At 37.7% G+C, this 20,215-nt stretch overlaps 1 protein-coding gene and 1 long non-coding RNA gene across 8 annotated transcripts in view; both read left to right on the top strand.

Annotated features, from left to right (window-relative positions):
* LOC109425927 (uncharacterized) overlaps positions 1-20,215 on the top strand; it is an 89,528-nt gene that overhangs the window by 20,856 nt on the left and 48,457 nt on the right. The window contains exon 1 of one of the 7 annotated variants that reach the window (XM_062856673.1): positions 11,619-12,443. The exons of the other annotated variants lie outside the window; for them this stretch is intronic. Within the exon in view, the coding sequence (XP_062712657.1) occupies positions 12,377-12,443 (67 nt within the window). The 5' untranslated portion in view covers positions 11,619-12,376. Of the gene's footprint in view, positions 1-11,618; positions 12,444-20,215 lie in introns of those variants that run through there. 7 annotated transcript variants of the gene reach the window in all.
* On the top strand, positions 5,653-6,198 carry LOC134292129 (uncharacterized). Its single transcript, XR_009999487.1, has 2 exons — positions 5,653-5,814; positions 6,101-6,198. It is a non-coding gene; the product is annotated as an uncharacterized LOC134292129 (long non-coding RNA).

Genomic DNA, 20,215 nt, shown 5'->3' with positions numbered 1-20,215 from the left:
TGATAGCAGCGCATATGCAACCAGTTCGATATAGAAGAATTAGAATAGAATACACTTAGGCACTGAGTGCAGCTGCCAATAGGCATCGCTCACGCAGTGCTCTAGTGCCGATTCTTTATCCAATTTGTTTCGAACAATGATAGTCGAACGGATAGAATATCTGCCGTTTTCAAGTCAAATTCAATCGTAGTCAAATACAAATACTTAATATTTACTAAAATGGAGGCGAATGAATTAAAATTTCTAAAATTCAAAGCCTCAAAAAAAAAAAAATATATATATATATATATGTATATATATATATATATATATATATATATATATATATATATATATATATATATATATATATATATATATATTTACTAAAAACGACGCGACAAACTTCATGAAAAAATATTTCATAAGTAGACATACACTAATGACAATAACTAGATGCAAATCATCACCTATACTAAAAGACTAAACCAATACCATAATGAAAACAGAACAATGCAATAACAAGGAACGAACTCACCGGATAACCCTATTCAACTGGTTCTCTGTGTTTGCAACTAATTGTAGTATCTAATAGATCAAAAATTTTGGACGAAGCACAAACAAAAAAAAATCGGAATACAAAAGCTTGAAACGATGACGGATGCTACAATGGATTACTGCACGAATTTATTCTGGCCTGCTTACTCTCACACGAAATTTGACGTTTGAGCGGTGTCGGCACCTCTCAAACGTCAAATTTTCTGTGAGAGTAAGCAGGCCAGCATAACTTCGTGCAGTGGACCATGCGAGCGTGAACTTGTCGCTCACTGTTTACTTTTGACGTCGAATAATCATTCCGCTGTCATTCGATCCACTGCCTAGAACTACTCTGTGGACCATCAAAGAGGCTTTAATAAAACGGTATCGGTAGCCCAATGCTTTTCCAAAAAATAAGCTTATTTTTTGTGCATACTAAAGACGTTTTGATCTATGTTTTTGCTTTTATTCTTCAAGCAGAGCATTTTAATATAAAAACTGATTCTTAAATCGATTGAGTGTCATCAGTTTTTGCTGATTACACTCATTCTAAGTGGGTATTCTGCTTAGAGGATTCGAAAAATCGGTACAGTATTATACCTCAAAGACCTCTGATGATATTGTGTTAAGTTTTCAAATAGCCACCTCAAGTGGCTACTCCATTTAGGCTCATTCTTCTATCAGCTCAGTTCGCCGCTTACTGGAGCCGACCTATTGACTAGAAGTCACTCTTATATGTGGAATTGAATGGGCTCTGATTGTAATCCGATAGGCGTACAGCAATAATAATACGGATTAGCACCCTTGGAGTCGAGCAAAACACAACCGAGAAGGTAGTGCATACAGTGGTGAACACCTGACTCAAAGCCTACTTGGCACATCTTTTTCTAATTTCCTTTGGTCTTTGTTTCGCCACCCTCTGGGGAACATAGTTCTCGTCCACAAATTCACATCCGCAAACCAACCACCTTCAATGTCGTTCCCGTGTGGCTTTGGCAACCACCACCGCTACACCGGTGGTGGCGTTTGACAGTAGTATGTGTAGTAGTATTTACTGCTCGTCTTCTGCCGCACTACTGTTAATAACTTTTTCCACATCAAAATCACTGGAATGTGAAATTTAAATCAATTGTTTAACATAAGCCCAACTTTTAGCCCCAGCCAGCAGAGCTCAGTTGGATGAAACGAAAGCAAACCATTGAAGCAAGCCGGTATGCAGTGATGGACAAAAGTTTTGCCACTTTTCCGATGTTTGGTGAACAAGAAGCGCATCCAGGCGCATTTTTAAACGTAGCCATCTGAAATTATGAAATTATTGCTCCGTTATGGGTAGTACGCAGTTCGCAAGAAATTTCTTGGACTATCTCGATGCGTGGAAAATTCAGGCAAGGAATCGCTCAAGAAATAATAAAGCGTCGCTTTATTCCGGATCCTAGTACGGCGCTGAAACGAAACGTCAAATCAAATTTCTTGACCATTCCGGTCACGGAAAAATAATGCACTGAACGAAAATTACTTGAGCGATTCCGTTGGAAGTGCATACCTCGCATTATAGAAAAAATATTAGAAAATCTCTTTTCCTGAAGTATGTGTCCGAAAACCAATTTTGGTGAGACCATCATATCTTTCAAGCCTTGGTTCTGCCGAAATTTCAGTCAGATCAGTGCATAAGAATGGCTCAGTTCAAGCCATTCTTATATTACCACTTTATATAGAACATCTAATAAACCTCAAATGCATTGGCCGACACTGTAGCTATGGTACAAAAAATAAACCGGGGGCAGCCAGACGAATGAAAAAAAAAAAAAAAACGACCGCAGTTATGGTATTGTAGTTTCAGAAACCAGTGAAGTAACACCACGCGCGTACCTGAACTTGCTGCGACGGGCGTAGAAGATGTCAGTCACTTCCAGTAGGGCGAGTGTTTTTGTCGCATTCCGCAGAACCACGTCGAACCGGGAGAAGATTACTTTACACAATTTTTGAAAACGAGTTAAAGTCTTGATATCCCGCGGATCGCACACGCGAGTTAAATTCTCTCTCCCCCGCCGTCTTGGGGACGTAAGTCGGCGCAGTTGAATCTAATTTACGGAAAAACACGTTACCAACTCACGGGCAGCTCTAACTCAAATTACGATTGTGATAACTTTCTCGTTTTTTTTTTCGCGCGGGAGTGAATTGAGTGAATAGAAGTGAAAAAAAAAACACAAAATCAAAGCAACCCGGGGCGCGCTAAAGTGAATCATTGAGGGCTGACTGACTGACGACTGGGCCTTGGCGGTGATTCGAACAAAAGTGATCTGTTTTTTTGCTAGTTTTTCTTCCACTGTAATTTGGAGTAGCGTTTTCCCAGCCAGCAGCGCTTACGCCATTGTTTTCTATAAGGAACTTTAATGCCCGAGGTACGCAACGACAACAAACCGGAGCACCTGAGCGCCGGTCAGGGTTGCCAGGTGTAGTCATTTTGAAAATACACAAATCATTCCTAACCCTTTATAAGGCAGTGGCAACTATATTGCCACCTTATACACATATTGTTTTCTGTTCGTTTAGAAAATTTTTACAACTTCTGTTTTAACTGATGGACACATCAGGCCTTGTGAACACTCATGATTTTTTTGAGCCATAACAAATATGAATGGGCTTTTTTAGAACAAAATGTCTGTCCAAAACTGCCATTTTTGGGTGCATAAAGGTTTATAAGCTCGAACTTCTGTTGTGGTGAATTAATTGAAAATCAAATGATGGGGAAAAAAGGCCTATGTTCCTTATACTTGTGGACAACATTTCAACTTGATTGCTTCATTACTTTTAGGAATCCAGCCTTTTGAAAAAATGTACTACTATAAATAGGCATGTACTAAAATTGCCATATCGTCCAAAATGATTGGCCAATCGAGTTCAAATCCACACATGTCACTCATGAATATTGGGGCAACAACTTATCAAAAAATCAGCATGATAGATAAACGCATCACAAAATAACAACATTTTAAACTTTGTTGACAAAAAGTTGAAATTTAGACCAATTTTTTTCATACGAAATCGACCATCGATTTTTTTGAAAATAAAATCGTTTTTGTTCATTACACCGCATATACTTTAAATTCCAATGTAGAAAGAGTGGATTCCGTGCCTGGTTTTCTCGACCTTATAAAGGGTTAACTCGATCCTCTGTTCGTGCGATCGTACGCATTTGGGCAAGCATTATCCAAGTAACCACGCGCATTATATAATTCTTTATGTAATTCAGTATCATAATATCCAGGACTCATCTTGGTATCATAACGGCCAATTTTTCCGAACTGGTTCATTATGCAACTGAAATGAGTTGCATAAAGAAAAATAGTTGCATAATGTTCATAATGCAACTCATTTGGGTTGCATTATGAACATTATGCAACTCAAATGAATAATGAAAAAAATCATTGCATAAAAATTTGTATGGAACTCGTTGCAAAACTCGGTTTTTCAGCACGAGTCGTACATTTATCCAACAAGGCTTGCAACTCGTCACATAAATAACTATTATTACACCAACGAACATTACCACAAAAAGACTGAAAACTCTCAGGTCATTTAGACAGATGTAACAAGAGCATGAAAAGGACGGCAACAAGATCGATAAAGTAGAATATATAATCCGTCTTTTTCGTGCATGTGTGTGGTCTGTCAAAATGACCTGAGCAATGTCAAACATTTTCATGGCTAGCTTTGTTGGTGTAATTAAGAATTGCATGTATTAGACTGAATATCAACCTTTCCACCCAAGCAGAAGGGAATAACAACAGCATAAGGAGCTGTGTTATTCGGGCAAAATAACTAAATAATAAAATCGATTTTTTTTTAAGTTATTACCATAATATATTGTGTTATAAACTTGTCTGTCATAAGCGGCAAAATAACAAATTCCATAACAAAAAAATGTTCCTGGAAAACCATTACAATAACTTGTTTTGTTCGTTTCAATAACAACTTAATAACAATGAATTCGGAAAATATTTCAATAACAAATTTTGATATTAACCTTTCAGGACGCGCGCCATCAAGCAATCGAAACTGCACCGCGCTCGCGCTGTATACGAAGAGCGAAGTTTTTTGGTAGTGTTGTATGTTTTACAACAGCGCGCGCGCTGAAGGGTTAATATGTTATTGATAATAATCGGAGAGCAGAGTTTGCTATGATATCAAACTCGTTACTAAATAAGTTATAACACTTATTATATAAAATTATTCGCTTTGTCTCACAAACCCGCCAATAACATGAGGTTCATCATTCTCTGACTATTTTCACTGAAATATTTTCAAATGATCGAAAAATACTATATTCAGCTTTTAATCCATTCTAAGAGATTTGAAGTCACAAGATAATCGAACTTTAGTAATTTCTATATTATCAAATACGACGAGCTTCGATTTCCACCTGTAATTTATAAACTGTTATACTTTAATTGTGTTCGGAGCACCTTTGTTTTTTTTTTCAGCATGGAAACTGAAGAATTTTTAGAATACTCAACAGTTTTGCAGAAAATTTTTGGGATATTGGAAATATTATAAAGATTATTACAACTTTCCTGGAAAGATTGTTTTAATTCCTCCGATTTTTTCCCTGGATTCAAGAATTATGTCGAATATTTCTCCTGGATTCTACAAGAATTCCTCCAAACATTTTGCTATGATTTCTCCTGAATTTCCTCTGATGATTCCTAAAGCACTTTCACCAGATTTTTTTTTTCCCTAAAATTCCTCTATTCATTTCTCTAAGGATTCCGTAAAAAACTCCTTTTATGTTTATCAAAAATTCTTCCAAAAATTTGTCGACAGATTTGGTCATAAACTTTTTCATAAATGACTCCAAAAATCTTCAGAAATTTCTCCGAGAGTTCTTTGACAGAATCTTTAATGGATTTTCAAACACTCCTCTAGAAATTCCTCCAGAATCCTGCATAAAATCTCTTCAAGGGTTTTTTCAGAATTTCCTGTGATCATTAGTCCCGAAGTTCATCTTAAGATTTCTCTAAAAATTTCTTTAAGGATTTCACCATGAGTTTTTTTCCGAAGTGTTCTCCAGGAGTTTTTTTCAAAATATTCTGCCAAGAGTCCTAGTAATTGCTCAAAAGAATTAACTTCGGAATTTCTAAGAAAATTGCGCCAGTAGTTCTCTGGAAGACTTCTCCAGGGATTTATCGAAAGGTTTCCAAGTGTTTATCCGAAAATTATTTAAGGAATTCTTAAAAGGAGTCGTTCAGGAATTTCCTTTTTAACTGAATTTAAAAATGGAACAACACAAAGGGACAGGTCTCTCTCTTTCTCTTCTTGGCGTAACGTTCTCATTGGGACAAAGCCTGCTTCTCAGCTTAGTGTTCTATGAGCACTTCCACAGTTATTAACTGAGAGCTTCCTCTGCCAATGACCATTTTGCATGCGTATATCGTGTGGCAGGCACGAAGATACTCTATGCCCAAGGAAGTCAAGGAAATTTCCTTTACGAAAAGATCCTGGACCGACCGGGAATCGAACCCGTCACCTTCAGCATGGTCATGCTGAATACCCGTGCGTTTACCACCTCGGCTATATGGGCCAGGTCATAATTGTCGAATTGTTCCTGTGATTTCAAAACTTGTTACTGTTGTGCTATTGCTGATAAGTTGATCAATAGTACAACAATAACTAAACTTGTACTTTAACAAAACATGTTATTTAAATGTAATTTAGGTGATGTATATCAATAGCTTGATTATAACAAAATGAGATTGTCCAACAAAATTTGTTATGGAAAAGCTATGCCTTGATAATTTAATAATAACAAAACAAGATATAAAAACAGGTTATGTTATTTCGTAGTTATTAACTTGCTATTCTCCTCTGCTCGGGCAATGTACATGTTATGAATGTGATGGTACATTACAAGAAAAACTAATCAAATGCCTTGTACCACTATCAAAGGGTAAAAAATACAGTTTAAAAGCTTGGAAGGCTTGACTCAGATGGTAAACAAGACAAAACCCAGAAAGGGAAACAACTTTGAATTGATATAAATGTGTTCCCCATTTCGATACAACATTTGAATCCATTCCAGACTCTTTTGTTAAAGATTTTTTGGCTAGGTGCATTTTTATAATCAAAATAAACCTATCCGTAGCTATTGTTTCATTTTCATTAGTTTTTAGTTTTGAAATGTTTTGTAGTTCATCACGAAAAAATAAAATCCAACGGGTTAAAAATATCTGAGATATGGCAATCTAAAGAAGGCTAATTCGTATTGGAAAACGACTTTGGTGCATTGTTGTTGTCCGATACTGTATGTTCAAACGATTTTCTCCATTTAAGTCTTGCGGCGTTCCGATAGTGATTGTTTCAGGACTTGTTCCAAAAAATACTTTAGGAGTTCCTTCGACAATTCCTTCAGAAAATGTTACAGATGCTTTTGCAAGGATGCAAGCTCGACGAATTCCTCCAGTATTTTCCCCGTAGATTTTTTCAGTGATTTCATTATAAATTCCTCCACATTCCTTCAAGAATTCCTTTAGGGTATTAACCAGACAATCCTTGGGGGAATTTGTCCTGGTATATCTTTGGAGGTTCCTCTAGTGATTGTCCCAAGTAACAATGAATGCTGAAAATGAGAGTATAAACTGAACATGGGCTGGCCACTGACACCATTAGGCTGAACCCAATGATAACTGAATATTGGTCTAAAGTAGTGGCATCTCGTAACCTCACTTTTTACCTGTTCAACGACCCTAAAACTGGAATTTGCGGAGAATTCATGATCAGAATCAAATTGAAATTGGACGGAAACGGCTATTGTCATCATTTTCTACAAATTACAAGCCAGTTTGATGAGAAAATTCAAGAATTTACGTTCGTTGAACAGGTAGATTTGAGGTTAGGGAATCGCCACTGGTCTAAAGTATGGCTTGTCCAACCTGTTTAAACATCAATACTAAGATGGCCGAATATCAAGTTGAATAGAATTTTATGCCTCTATGTAACCAGCTTCATCAACATGCCGTATTAAACATCTATTGTTCAACCTTTAAGCAAACAGCTTTTGACAGCTAACCCAAGCAATGCTTTCGTAGAGTCCATAAAGCTTCTTCTGCCTCAATACAGGCTTAGTTCAACTGATGTGCTGGGTAGTTCACACAACAAGTAATGATCTCGTTTTCGAGAATATGTATACATTTGTGTGTGGTGTAGATGCGAAGGTGAATGACTAAGAAATCGAAGGCCCGAGTTCAATTCCCAGTTTTTCTATAGATCAATTTGAACATTCCTAAGCATCTCTTCAGGAAATAGAAAACTGATCATGGTTAAATAAGCTTACTAAAGTGTTTTTTAACCACAATAAATAAATTTGATTGATGCTGATTGAATGTATATCAAGCCTTAAACCAGCCTTTCAGTGAATTTCAAATCAGCTGAAGGTTGATTAAAATCACCAATATTAGATGTCTAGGAGCTGAATAAAGGATTGTACGTCTTGTGCTCAGTTGTTGATCGAATGAAGGCTGCTTTAAAATAGTTGGAAAAACGATTGTACAGCATCAAAATGTTACCTGGGGTTCCAATGCTGTTTTCGAGGATTCTCCAGGAATTACTAAAGGGGCCTTCAGTTAGCCTAGTGGTTAAGGCTATAGATCGCCAATCCGGAGCCGGCGGGTTCGATTCCTGTTCGGGTCGGGAGCTTTTCTCGACTCCCTGGGCATAGTGTATCATTGTACTTGCCTCACAATGCATAAATTCATGCAATGTCAGGCAAAGAAATCCCTTCAATTAATAACTGTGGAAGTGGTCGAAGAACACTAAGTTGAAGCGAGGCAGGCTAAGTTCCTGTGGGGACCATAAAGAAGAAGAAGAACAAGACAAAGGCCTTTCACTAGAGATTTTTTTAGGTATTCCTTCGTAGATTTCTTCAGGGGATTTCTCGTTGTATTCCTTCAAAAACTCCGCTAGAGATTTCTACAATAATACCATCTGGAATTGTTCGAAGTATTTCTGTAGAAAATTCTTCTTTTTGGTGGGAGGGGGGGGGGTCTGGCCAAAGTCTACGCTCCATACAAATTTCAAATTTTTTGTATGGACGAAAGTCTACGAGGGAGAGGGGGGGGGGGCCTGAGATGGCCAAAATTCGGTCTACGTGGATTATGAACAGCCCCTATGGGAATTCTTGCAGGAATTCCTCCAGAGATTCCACCGAGAGGAGTTATTGCAGAGTGTAGAGATTCCTCAAGGAATTCTTACCGGAATTTCTCTAAGAACTCCTCTAGGGATTCCTTCAAGAACTTCTCTTGAGCTCCCTCCAGGAATTCTTCTAGGGATTTCCTACAGGCATGTCTCCAGGAATTCCTCCAGGAGTTCCTCCAGGAGTTCCTCCAGGAGTTCCTCCAGGAATACCTCTAGGGAATCCTATAGAGATTGCTCTTGAAATTCCTGAAGGAATTTCTGCTGGAATACCTCCAGGAATTTCTCGAGGAGTTCCTCCAGGAATTCCTCCATAAAGGGATTTCTCGAAGGATTGTTCTAGCTAGCCATTCGTCTGGACATTCTTCCAGGAATTCTTCCAGACATTCCTTCCAGACATTCCTTCCAGATATTCTTCTCATTTCATTCAGGAATCCCCTCAGGGACTCCTCCACGAATTCCTTCGAGAATCCCTTCATGAAGTGATCTAGCAATTCTTCCAGGAATTGCTCTATAAATTGCTGTAGCAATTTCTCCGGGAAATCCTCCAGGGATTCCTTTCGAAATTTCCCCAGGACTTCCTCACGGAATTCATCCAGAAGTTCTTCCCAGAATTTCCCTAGGGATTCCTCCAAGAATTCCTCCAGAGATTCCTCTAGGAATTCCTTCGGAGATTCCAACAGCAATTCCTACAGGTATTTCTACGGAAATTCCTCCAGGGATTCTTTTAAGAATTCCTATTAGCATTTCTCCAAGTATTCCTCCAGGCATTCTTTCAAGATTTCATCCGCAATTTTCTCCAGAGGCAGAGACTCTTTCATGAATTCAACCAAGAATTCCTTCAGATATTACCCACGAAATTACCCAAGGAATTGCCTCAGGAATTTCGCCAGGAATTGATTCAGTAATTCCTTCAGGAATTCATTCAGAAAAAAATCCAGGAATTGCTTCAGAGATTCCTTTAGAAATTCTCCTAAGAATTTCTCCAGAAATTCATTTAGGGGTTATTCTAATGATTCTTCTAGATGTTCCTGCAGAAATTGCTTCAGGGGTTACTCCAAGAATTCATCTAGGGACTTCTCTACAAATTTCTCCAGGGATTCCTCCAGGAATTCCTCTAGTGATTCCTTCAGAAATTCTTCTCGGATTTTTTTCAAATTTTTTTTCAGAATTTCCTCTAGAAATACTTTTTCCGAATTGTCCATGGATGCACCCAAGAATTTCTGCAGGATTACGTGAGTTTTTTTTTGGAATTTCTACAAGGATTTCTAGAAGAATTCCTCCAAAAATTTGATGATTGAAGTTCTTTAAGATAATTTAAGAAATATACATACAGAAGTCAGGAAATTCTCGAAGAAGTCATCAAAGAATTCTTTCACAATTATCTCCAAGAAAGAAAAAAGAATTCTTACATCCATGATTTTTTTCGAGAATACCCCCTGCAATCCTTGAAAAGGAATTCTTTCAGAAATTCTTCCAGCAATTCTTTTGGGAACACATCCTAAGATTCTTTCTTTCTTTCTAAGAAACCATTCAATCCATTGATTTTTTTAGCAATTGCTCCAGAAATTCATCTTGTAGTTTTTCTAGAGACGTTGTGAGGGTGTTGCTTTAGAATATTCTTCAGAGATTCTTCCAAAAGTTTGTCAAGTGATTCCTTCAGAAATTCCCCCGGGAATGCCACAAGGGTTTCCTCCGGGGATTGTTCAATGTTGATCCTAGGATTCTTTCTGTAATTTCACCAGGGATCCTCCTTTCGAATTTTATGTAGAAATTTCTCTTTTTGAATTTGTCTAAGAAGTTACCATAAATTTTTAGTTATCCATCAGGAGTCCTTCCAGCAGTTTTTTCAGGAGTTTACTCAGGAATTCCAGTCTTCCAGGGAATCATCCAAACAACATAAATATCAAAGAAGAGTCACAGCAGTGCAGGTTTTAGTTGCGCAGAAGTCACTGTGGCTTAAAACATTTAAATACTTACATACTAGAAGCGCTTTCAGATATTTCTCTAAAGAATCGTTTCGAAATTTACCCAGGGAAGACTCCAGGAAGACTCCAGTACTAGGAATTCTTCAACGAATTTCTTCATAAATCCCTTTATACATTTTTTTGAATACCCAAGTAACACACATGTTATATAAAAGTTACGACAGTGCAAGTTTTGGTTGTATAGAAGTTTATTTTACGTTATTTCAACACAAAGTTAGAATTACGTAAAATAAACTTCTATACAACCAAAACTTGCGCTGTCGTAACTATATTATAACATGTGTGTTGCTTGGGTACATTCCAGTGATTCGTCTAGGAATTCCAGAAGGTGAATTCAAGTTTTTTTTTCAAGAATTCCATTGACTGAGAGTTCTCCGGAAATATCTTCAGGAAATTCTTCAAGAATTTCTCCAGGAATTCCTTTCAGGAATTCTTACAGAGATACTTCGAGGGTTTCTTCAAGTGATAGTTTTCAAACCTTTTACGAGAATACCTTCAAGAATTTCCAAGGATCCTTCCGGCCAGAGAAGCTCCTCAGTGTAAGTGCAAGTGTGCACGGTTTCAATATGAAAATGAATTGCTCTGTGGATATTTTCGTTGCGGAATGCCATCCCTGCTTCCGGGAATGCGTCAATTATGCATTATGGTTAGATGTAAGAAAGAAAATTAGACTTAGTTTTCTACTGAGTAAAATAAAAAATAAACGTGTTTTTTCTTCGCTTGTTTTGAAAACCGATGAAAAAAAATTCGAGAAAGAATAATTAGAAGCATTAGACAATCCTGGACTAATTGGCAAATTTTGAGGCTAGTAAACCACTTCCTACAGAAATGGTAAAAAATTGAAGGATAAGGTTTTTGGAAAATTAAGATTATTTGACATCTATCATAGATCCACGATGAATATTACTCTCAGTGTATTTTTTTCTTAAAGTTTTTCAAATAGTCTCAAACGTATAGAATAATACATTTAGAAAACCTACCTGGCAACCCTGACTATTAAAACCATGCGAGCATTGCTTCAGCGATAGTAGGTTGCGAAAATCTCCCACCGCTTGGCTGCCTGCTACGCTACCGGTTACCCGGCCAACTACGAGTGTGGTGTTGGGGGAGATCTCGTCTTTGGCTCATAAATTACTTTAATCACTATTTTATCCACAAGTAGGCCCATTTGAGTAACTCTTTTGCAGAGTTTCAAAAGCGGCCTGCTTATACCAAGCTGCGAATTCTCAGCGCCGGTCGGATCTGCTATTCTTGTCTGTATGGTTATTTTTTAAAATAACCCATCTAGAAACAACCAGTCAGTCAGTCAGTCATTCATTGGTCCGAACCAGAACAAGAATACACACACGGGCGGTCCTCGGCGCGTCTGCCATGCTTCCTGAAGAAGGCTGGCGAAAAATGGAATCATAAACGAAACGAACTAATTTGCGGTCGGTCGCGTCGAGTTTTTCTTCCAGTGATTTTTTTTTGCCTGAACCGGATAGATATCTATAACCCAGCAGCAGTGAATGTGATACCACCAGCAGCAGCAGCAACAGTAGTCAGTGTAGTGTGGAAAGGCCCGGGAAAATGGTCTAATATATAATCGGAGAAGAGAAGAGAATACAAACGAATTGGCGGAAATTGCCAGTAGCAATCGAGACCACAACGACGAGGACGACGAACCGGCCCAGAAGAAGAGCAGTATGCGTGTTAAAACAGTGCGCCAGATCAAGAACCAACGAGTGAATCGGAAGAATCAGAACGAATACGGTTGGTTGATAGCTATATGAACGACAACAGTAGTGGGGGAGGGGGCTCTATATAGGCTAGAGAATCCATATGCATACACTCATGGTTATGATGAATAGTTATTGTAGGCTTTATAGCATCGACTGTTGAGATGCTTATCCTGGCGGAAATATTAATCGGAGCATTGTTTGAGTTTTTTTCTTCCTCGGTTTCATTTACATCCGTTGGATATGCTTTGCAATAATACATATCAAAGATCCAGCAAATTGTAGTTTATTTAAGTCAATGTTTCCAGTTATTTTTTGGATGACAATCTCATAATAAAACTATCCATCTCACTGTCATCTCAAGTAACAGTTTATATTCGATTAAATATTCTTGAAGTTTTATTGAAGTTTTATCATTCTTGTCCAGACCCGGAGAAGATCACATAACATTATTCAGATGGTATGGTGGTTGAATCTTCTTCTGTCCTCCCTGGTAAACGGTGTACTGTTGAATTCAGTCCCGCTTCAGATCAGTACAGAAGGTCGAGAAGCGCTGTTTAAACGAACACAGTCATGCATGATCGCCTCATAGACCACCGATAACTGTCCCGAGATTTTGATATTGTAACTTGGTAGGGAAACATTGGCTTGCTTGCTATCACCAACGGTGACTCGATGCTTATTCGTTCTAAATTATCAAAGGCCATAACAGAAAAAAAGCAGTTAGACCAATTTTTGCTGGTCTAATCGAAATTTAAACACATAAGTATTTAGCTTTGGGTCGAATCGAAACACTATACCTATGTCCCACCAAAGTCAGGAAAGTGTGCCTCGATGCAAGGGGGACGTCGAATTATACCTATTGTCTACTGGAGAAGGACTAGATTGTTGTCCTTTCGACAACCGCGGGCCACCCAGAAAGTTTCATCTAACATTTTTCACCAGGGCAAAGAAAAGTTTAACGTCAAATGTTCAAAAATGAGGTGTAAAGTTGGAGAAGTTTTTCTGTATGGGCACTTCCATAGTTATTAACTGAGAACTTCCTCCACCAATGACCATTCTGCATGAGTATTTCGTTTCTCAGGCACGATGATACTTTATGATCAAGGAAATCAAGGAAATTTCCATTACGAAAAGTTTCTGGACCACCCGAAAGTCGAACCGTTAACTTTCAGCATAGTCATGCTGATTATTGTTTGAGAACCTCTGCAAACATCGCAAAGCCTAAACGTAGTAGAATACTATTAGCCCACTCAACTGGTGACATGTCCATCAGCCCTTCGTACTATTTGTCTAGTTAAGTCATCAATATTGTGAGTACACGTGTGCCTTCACTTAGGTTTTGAGTCAGGGGTGTACAAATAGAATCTACTCAAATAGAATCAATCTAATCTAATCTAATAGTTTTCAAGGTTGCGAATGAGTTTAGGGTGAATGAGTGGAGATTTTAAAGTTAAGTCACATGGGCAGTTGGGGGGATTTCAAAGGAGTTCCAAGGAGACTTCAGAGGCGCTTCAAAACGTTTCAGATGGGCTTCAGGAGGCTTTAGAGAGATTCTCGGGGTTTTCAGGGACTTTCACGAGAGTTTTAGGAGGCTTTCAGGGGGTTGTTTCAGGAGGGATTAGCATGTTGCAGAGGAGTTTAAGGGGACTTAAGAGGCATTTCAAGTCGTTTCAGAGTGTTTGAGAGAGTTTCAGAGGGTATCAGAGAGGTTCTCGTATGTTTTATAGGACTTCACGGGCTTTAAAATGAACTCGAGGAGGTTTAGATGTGTTGCAAGGTGTTTCAGGGGAGTTTCAGTAGGTTTCAGAAGGGCTTTAAGGTGTTTCGACTAATTACGCTTGTTGATCCGAAGACCTAAACTCAAGGGACTTCTTGGAGATGCTTAAAAAGACATTAGACTCACCATTTGGCAGCACATTGTTGCATGAGGCTATGTAAGCACAATTTTTATTTATAATGCTTCAATAGATCACTGATTACGTTTGTAGACCTGATGTCTCAAGGGAGTTTTTTGATTGCTTTTACAGACATCGAACTCATAGTTAGATAACACATAGATGTATGAGCCTATATGAGTATTATTTGCCTGTATTTGTCAAATAAAATGTAACTTCACCTTGGAAATTGGACGTTGCTGAGAGTCTAGAGATATACAAACAGGTACCTAACACGCTGTTGAATAAGGATCAAGGCAATGGAAGTTCGTGGCTTTTCAAATTATTACCCCCCAAGCACTCTCGTATGGCGTGCGTCTCATAATGTACCTGTGATACATGAACTTTGTTTACCTATCCTGTGCTGGAGGGAAATGTACCTATTCGGTGGTGGAGGGAAATTTTACCTATTCTATGGTGGAGGTTAATATAGATATAAGTTTTTGCATGTTCGGGAGAAAAAAAAAAAAAAAAAAAAAACTACCTAGATTAAGCTACCTATTATTTTTACCTATGATGTATGAGACGTGTAGAATGCGATGGATCTCTTCAGTCGAGTCAAGTACAAGACACTGAAGACGACCTTACAGTTGAGGTCGAAATACGTATCTGTCAAAGGATGCAAATTCTTAGTGGAATTCAAAGGAACCGTACTTAACCCGATTTTCTTTTATTTACAGATATTCCCCTAACAAGCCCAGGTTAATCATCATCTGTATTTGTCACCAAAAAGATATAAACAGCTTATGGGGATGATAAATTTGTCAGAATATTTGTTCGAAGCTTTGCAAACGTGTCTACATATTCGGCAACTTCGTGTGTCCTTGGCTTGCCGAAGTTGACATGATACGGCTGCTGCCTTAACTCATGCCTTCCAGTGTCGTATTTATAGGACAGTCCTTTTGACGTGAATATCTCCAGAATTAATCAAAATTTTAGAATACTCGCTTCAGAGAAGTTGTTCTCCACATCCACACCTTGTTCATAGTGCGCAATATAGTGTGTGACTGATTCACTAGGTGGCGTAAACGATGTTGCAAAGATTACATATTGTCACGATCTATGAGCGTCATTTCCAATGCGAAAGAAATTCATTTCCCTGGAATCTTGACAATGGGTAATAATTCTAGACTATGGCGTAACATCTAATTCGAAATTCTGCTTCTCCAGGTCCTTCTGAGCGTGTTTTCCATTGTTCAAGTAATCTCTGATCAGTAACAGATAGAACAGACTCCCCTCTATCTGAAAACGGGAAAAGATTGCATAAGACCAAGCCCACCCGTGGGCTTAATACTACACACGCAACAGCACGTCGTTAACGATTTTTAATTTCGTTATCAACCCATTTTCGCACCGGTCGTTCGTTTCCATGTGAGTAAAATAATGATCGGTCGCCTTTGCGCACCGGTGGTCTCTATTCTCTCCGTACCATCGGTTTTTTGCACTTCTGTAAATCATCGCAATACTTTGTGTATTTCTATGGGGTTATTGCAAATCTTATTCAGTATAATAATTTGTGCTCATATTATGAAAGATGGGGTTTTGGATAAGACTGAAAACTGTTAGTAAAAATTGAATTCAAATAAATAATTCCCTTGGAGATTTGTACCAGTTTTGGTGCGTTTCATTTTCTCAATAATTTATGATTGTATTTAATCCCGGAATTCGAGCAATCTTTTTTTTTAAATTATATGTTTGTTGCTTACTGTATGACTTGTAGGTTGAATTTTTATCTAAAACTAGCTGTCCCCGGCAAACTTTGTTTTGCCTACTGCGTTTTGACGTGTCAAGTCCCTAGCCTAGCCCATGTTTGAAAACTCTCAATTTGTCCATGTTTTAGGCCTCATAAACCTTCCTTGGGTGAAAACTAACAGAACAAAACTAAGACGACCGAAATTGGACCTTCCGTTCGCAAGTTATGCGCGGTCCCACGTATGCCACTGCATTTTTATATATATAGATAATATCCATCTCTTCACTATTCATGTTGCCTTTCTCGCAAGAAATTTATCTGAATTTGAGATTACATATGAGCATCTTTTTTAATAATTAGGTTTATTGAATAATTACATCCCTTGCATTTCCAACACATTTATAACGTAGTTGTCTCCTTTACAACTTTGCGTAGGTCAAGATTCTTGAATGAAAGGGTCGGGGCCCGTGGCGTAGTTGGTCACACGTTCGCTTCATATGCGGATGGTCATGGGTTTGATTCCCAGCCCCGGCACTTGCAATTTTTCGTCAGTTGCTCTTCTCCCGAGAGCGACTAACACTGACCCTCTTCTGAGCCCCTTGGCTCAAACGGACCCGGATACCTGGACATCGGCGTACTGCTACTCATAATGGACCCCCAATCGGACCGGAAAGGAATCATCATCCTTGTGCTCATCATTCTACCATAGAGTAGAAAAGTGAAAGCAGCAGAAAGGCAACCAGTTCAATATTGTAGAATAGAATAGAATACATCTAGGCGCTGTACAAAGTGCAGCTGTCAAATGAAATCGCTCACGTAGTGCCCTGGTGGACAATAGAGCTGTAAATAAGGTTAAGTGATCAAGAATAAAAAAAGATTCTTGAATCCTGGTCATAGTAGAAGCTGTCTTCTAACAGTCTGCGATAAGTTTGCGCTACCTTTTTTCATTAACGTGTATTTTAACATCAGCTAATTCTATACGCAGTCACAACCTTTTAGTTACAAAGCATCACTCACAAATCTTAATATATTGCGATCTTTTGGATGCTGGTATATGAATATTTTGTTGGAAGTAGATTCTATGCGCTTGAAGTAGACTGCGTATTTGTCAAAGTACATAATGAGCCCACTCTCCTTTTTGGCACTTCATACAACAATTGTTGTATTTTAACATCCAACGCCTTGCTTTTTCTATAACGAGGAACCTACAATATGGCAGTCCTGCACACCGCCTATTTTAATTGGTGAAACTTGGCAGCTCGACTACATTTTTTAAGATTTTTATCGGTATGATTTAGTTTTTACAAAAAGAAATAACTGTAGTGTTTCTATGATATCTGAGTTGAGTTAGGTACAGTCAATGCATCTTTGAAAAATCGTAACTACTCTTATCTAATCTCATACATACGCGGAATCACCCTGGAAAGCAATCGTGTTACTTTTCTTGTCAATACTGATGCTTGCAGCATATCAGAGATATGACACATGCATCAAAGCGGCCTGGTCCACTGCGTTGTATTTACGCGCAAAGATGATTCTTCGAAATACTTGGAGTACAGAATATTTTATTTAGGCAAGGTACTTCTCGAATTTACAGGGGAGGAAGGATGCGTGGACGGTGAAGTTACCCATTTCGCACACTTTCTTCCTAATGTCTCGTTTATTTAATTTATATTTTTAAATTAATATTTAATAAACCACCCACTGACGACCACCATTTTCAAAAACAGCAATCAAACCAAAACTCTTTTGCCTTTTTGAAATATACACGACAAAACGAAACGCGAGGCACAGCTCTTTCAAAGCGGAGGATCTCAGCCAGGAAAGTGAAGAAAGAAAACCTTGTATTACCGTCAAATAGTTTCTTTTCGGGTTAGAAAATACTTCTCACCGGAATCTGCGTCGGATGACGATAATTTTGAAACTTGTCGGAACGAACTTCGCGAGTTATTTATTTGGACATTTTTCTAAATGTGCGAAACTAAGCTTTACTTGCTGCGTAGAAAACCCGGCTCAAAAATGTACTTGTTAAAACAGCAAAACTCACTGAATCACTATACATTTATTCATATATTAGTTTCGAAACGATCGGCCGAATCAAAAATAAAGGTGCGATTATGAGCAATCGTAACTATTATTAAGAGAAAATCAATACATTTTCGATATGCATGATCCTAAAATTGGCGAAGAAGCGAAAACTTTATTCATAACATACTTAAGCAAAGCTTGCCAATTTAAACCTATTATTTTTCTGCGTTTGTATTCCCAAGTAACAATTTCAATTCCTTTTAGATTTGAATATTTTTATGGAAGCTTTATCACAGCATGACCAATTCATGGAACATTTGTAATTGTTTTTATCAAGAGAAAACAATCTTCGTTCGTTTGCGGTTTTCAAGTTGTCCTCAAGTTAGTTTTGAAATTCGCGCATAAAACAACTGGATTCACAAGAGCATTTAATCTCATAATTAGTTTTAAGACGTATTTGAAGTAGTTTTTAACACATAGCATCAACATATTTTATTAAAAGTTTATGCTTCGTTTATGCAAGTGCATTTCATCTGACTGATCCTCATTTTAAAACATCTTGAAACCTTCTATTCTTGAGCTAGAGCCATTACTCTGGAACAAGAACTATGCGAAATAATAAGACAACGTACTATTTTATCAACCCAAATAATGAATGCAACAAATTGGTTGAAAAATCACGTTCTCATGCATATATAAACACTTAAACATTTTTGCTCACTGATAATTTAGCTATTCTGATTCTTAAAAGTAACCATATCAACAAAATAATGATTTTACAGCCAATCAAAAACGCGAGTAGCTGGCTGCTGTCATCCTGCCTTCAACCAGTTATTCACACAGGCCACAACTATACGAATCGAAAATTAAACGGATACTTACTGGGACTCTTCTCATGCTCATGCTAAATAGTGTTATTTTAGTAAGTTGCACTTAATTATCTAACGCAAAAACACACAAAACTATAATATAATTACAGGATGTACGTGAAATGTCAAGGACTGTTACTCTTGAATAAAACGAATAAGTTTCATTTAAGACGAACAAATCTGCCTTAAGATCATCACTAGTAAAAACAATCTTCAATAAATGCTGTAGATTTCATGCAAGGCAACTTGGTTTTATCATTGTTTTGAGGTGGTTTGGATTAAAGGTAATAACAATTGATGGCGGCTGCATGAGTTTTGTTCGCTTGGAACGGCAGCCATGTTTAGAAAGAATTGAAAAAGTGGCGTAGCCTTTTGTTTTTATAGGAAATTCATGTCTTGGTATATTAATGATTGATATTATTTTTGAGGCGCTTTGTTATTTTTGTATGTTTTGGGTGGCATATCAACGAAAAAGTGGATATGGCACGGAGTTTTGTGATTCCCTGTCATCAATGATCTGTCAGGCAATTTAAATATTTTAGCCATTTCAATTTGATGAAAATTAATTCGTAGTTCAATTAACATTTCATCTATGAAACAAAACTAGTTCGCATCTGCGTAATGCTTAGGTAAAGATTTCATTTATTATGCACTTTTAGCAACTTGGGGACGACAGCTAAAAGATCAACATGCCTCAAGCTATTCTTGATAAAGTTTTATGAAGTTCTTATAATCAATCATCAGTAAAACTTCATAAATACAACTAGTTTCAAAGCAGTCTTCAAAAGCAGCCTTGGAGATCTCCTGAAGAGTGGGCCAGATTCGTCTTATGGATATTTTATGCCTATTTTATCTCAAATTTGCAGAACAAAGAGCTTTATTGCCAAGTTTTATTATTCTATCTTAGAAATTACTTCAGGATTGCCACAAAAGTATAATTGTTACTTGGGTTGTCACTCTATCACAATTCTATGTCAGACAATTTGTTGTGTTATTCGTGTAACGATCTATGATATTGATTGGTTGAAAATTTCAAATATTTGATGCAAACTAAAATGGTTGAAAATTTCAAATATTTGATGGAAACTAAAATAAATTCCTACCTATACAAAACAAGAAAATCATTCTCTAGAAACTATATACCTGGCAACAAATCCATACTCATGTTCTTTCGTCTCCTCTTTACGCTACCCAGAGAGCTAAACGCGAGAGAGCGCACGAGCCTACGGATAGAGACCGTACTTTGCGTGTCTCTATATTCTAAGCCCTGCTACGAACC

The sequence above is a fragment of the Aedes albopictus genome, chromosome 3 (assembly GCF_035046485.1).
Source record: "Aedes albopictus strain Foshan chromosome 3, AalbF5, whole genome shotgun sequence".
In the NCBI taxonomy this organism is placed as follows: Eukaryota; Metazoa; Arthropoda; class Insecta; order Diptera; family Culicidae; genus Aedes; species Aedes albopictus.
Note: the sequence above shows the minus strand (reverse complement) of the source record. Positions and strands in the feature narration are given on the sequence as shown.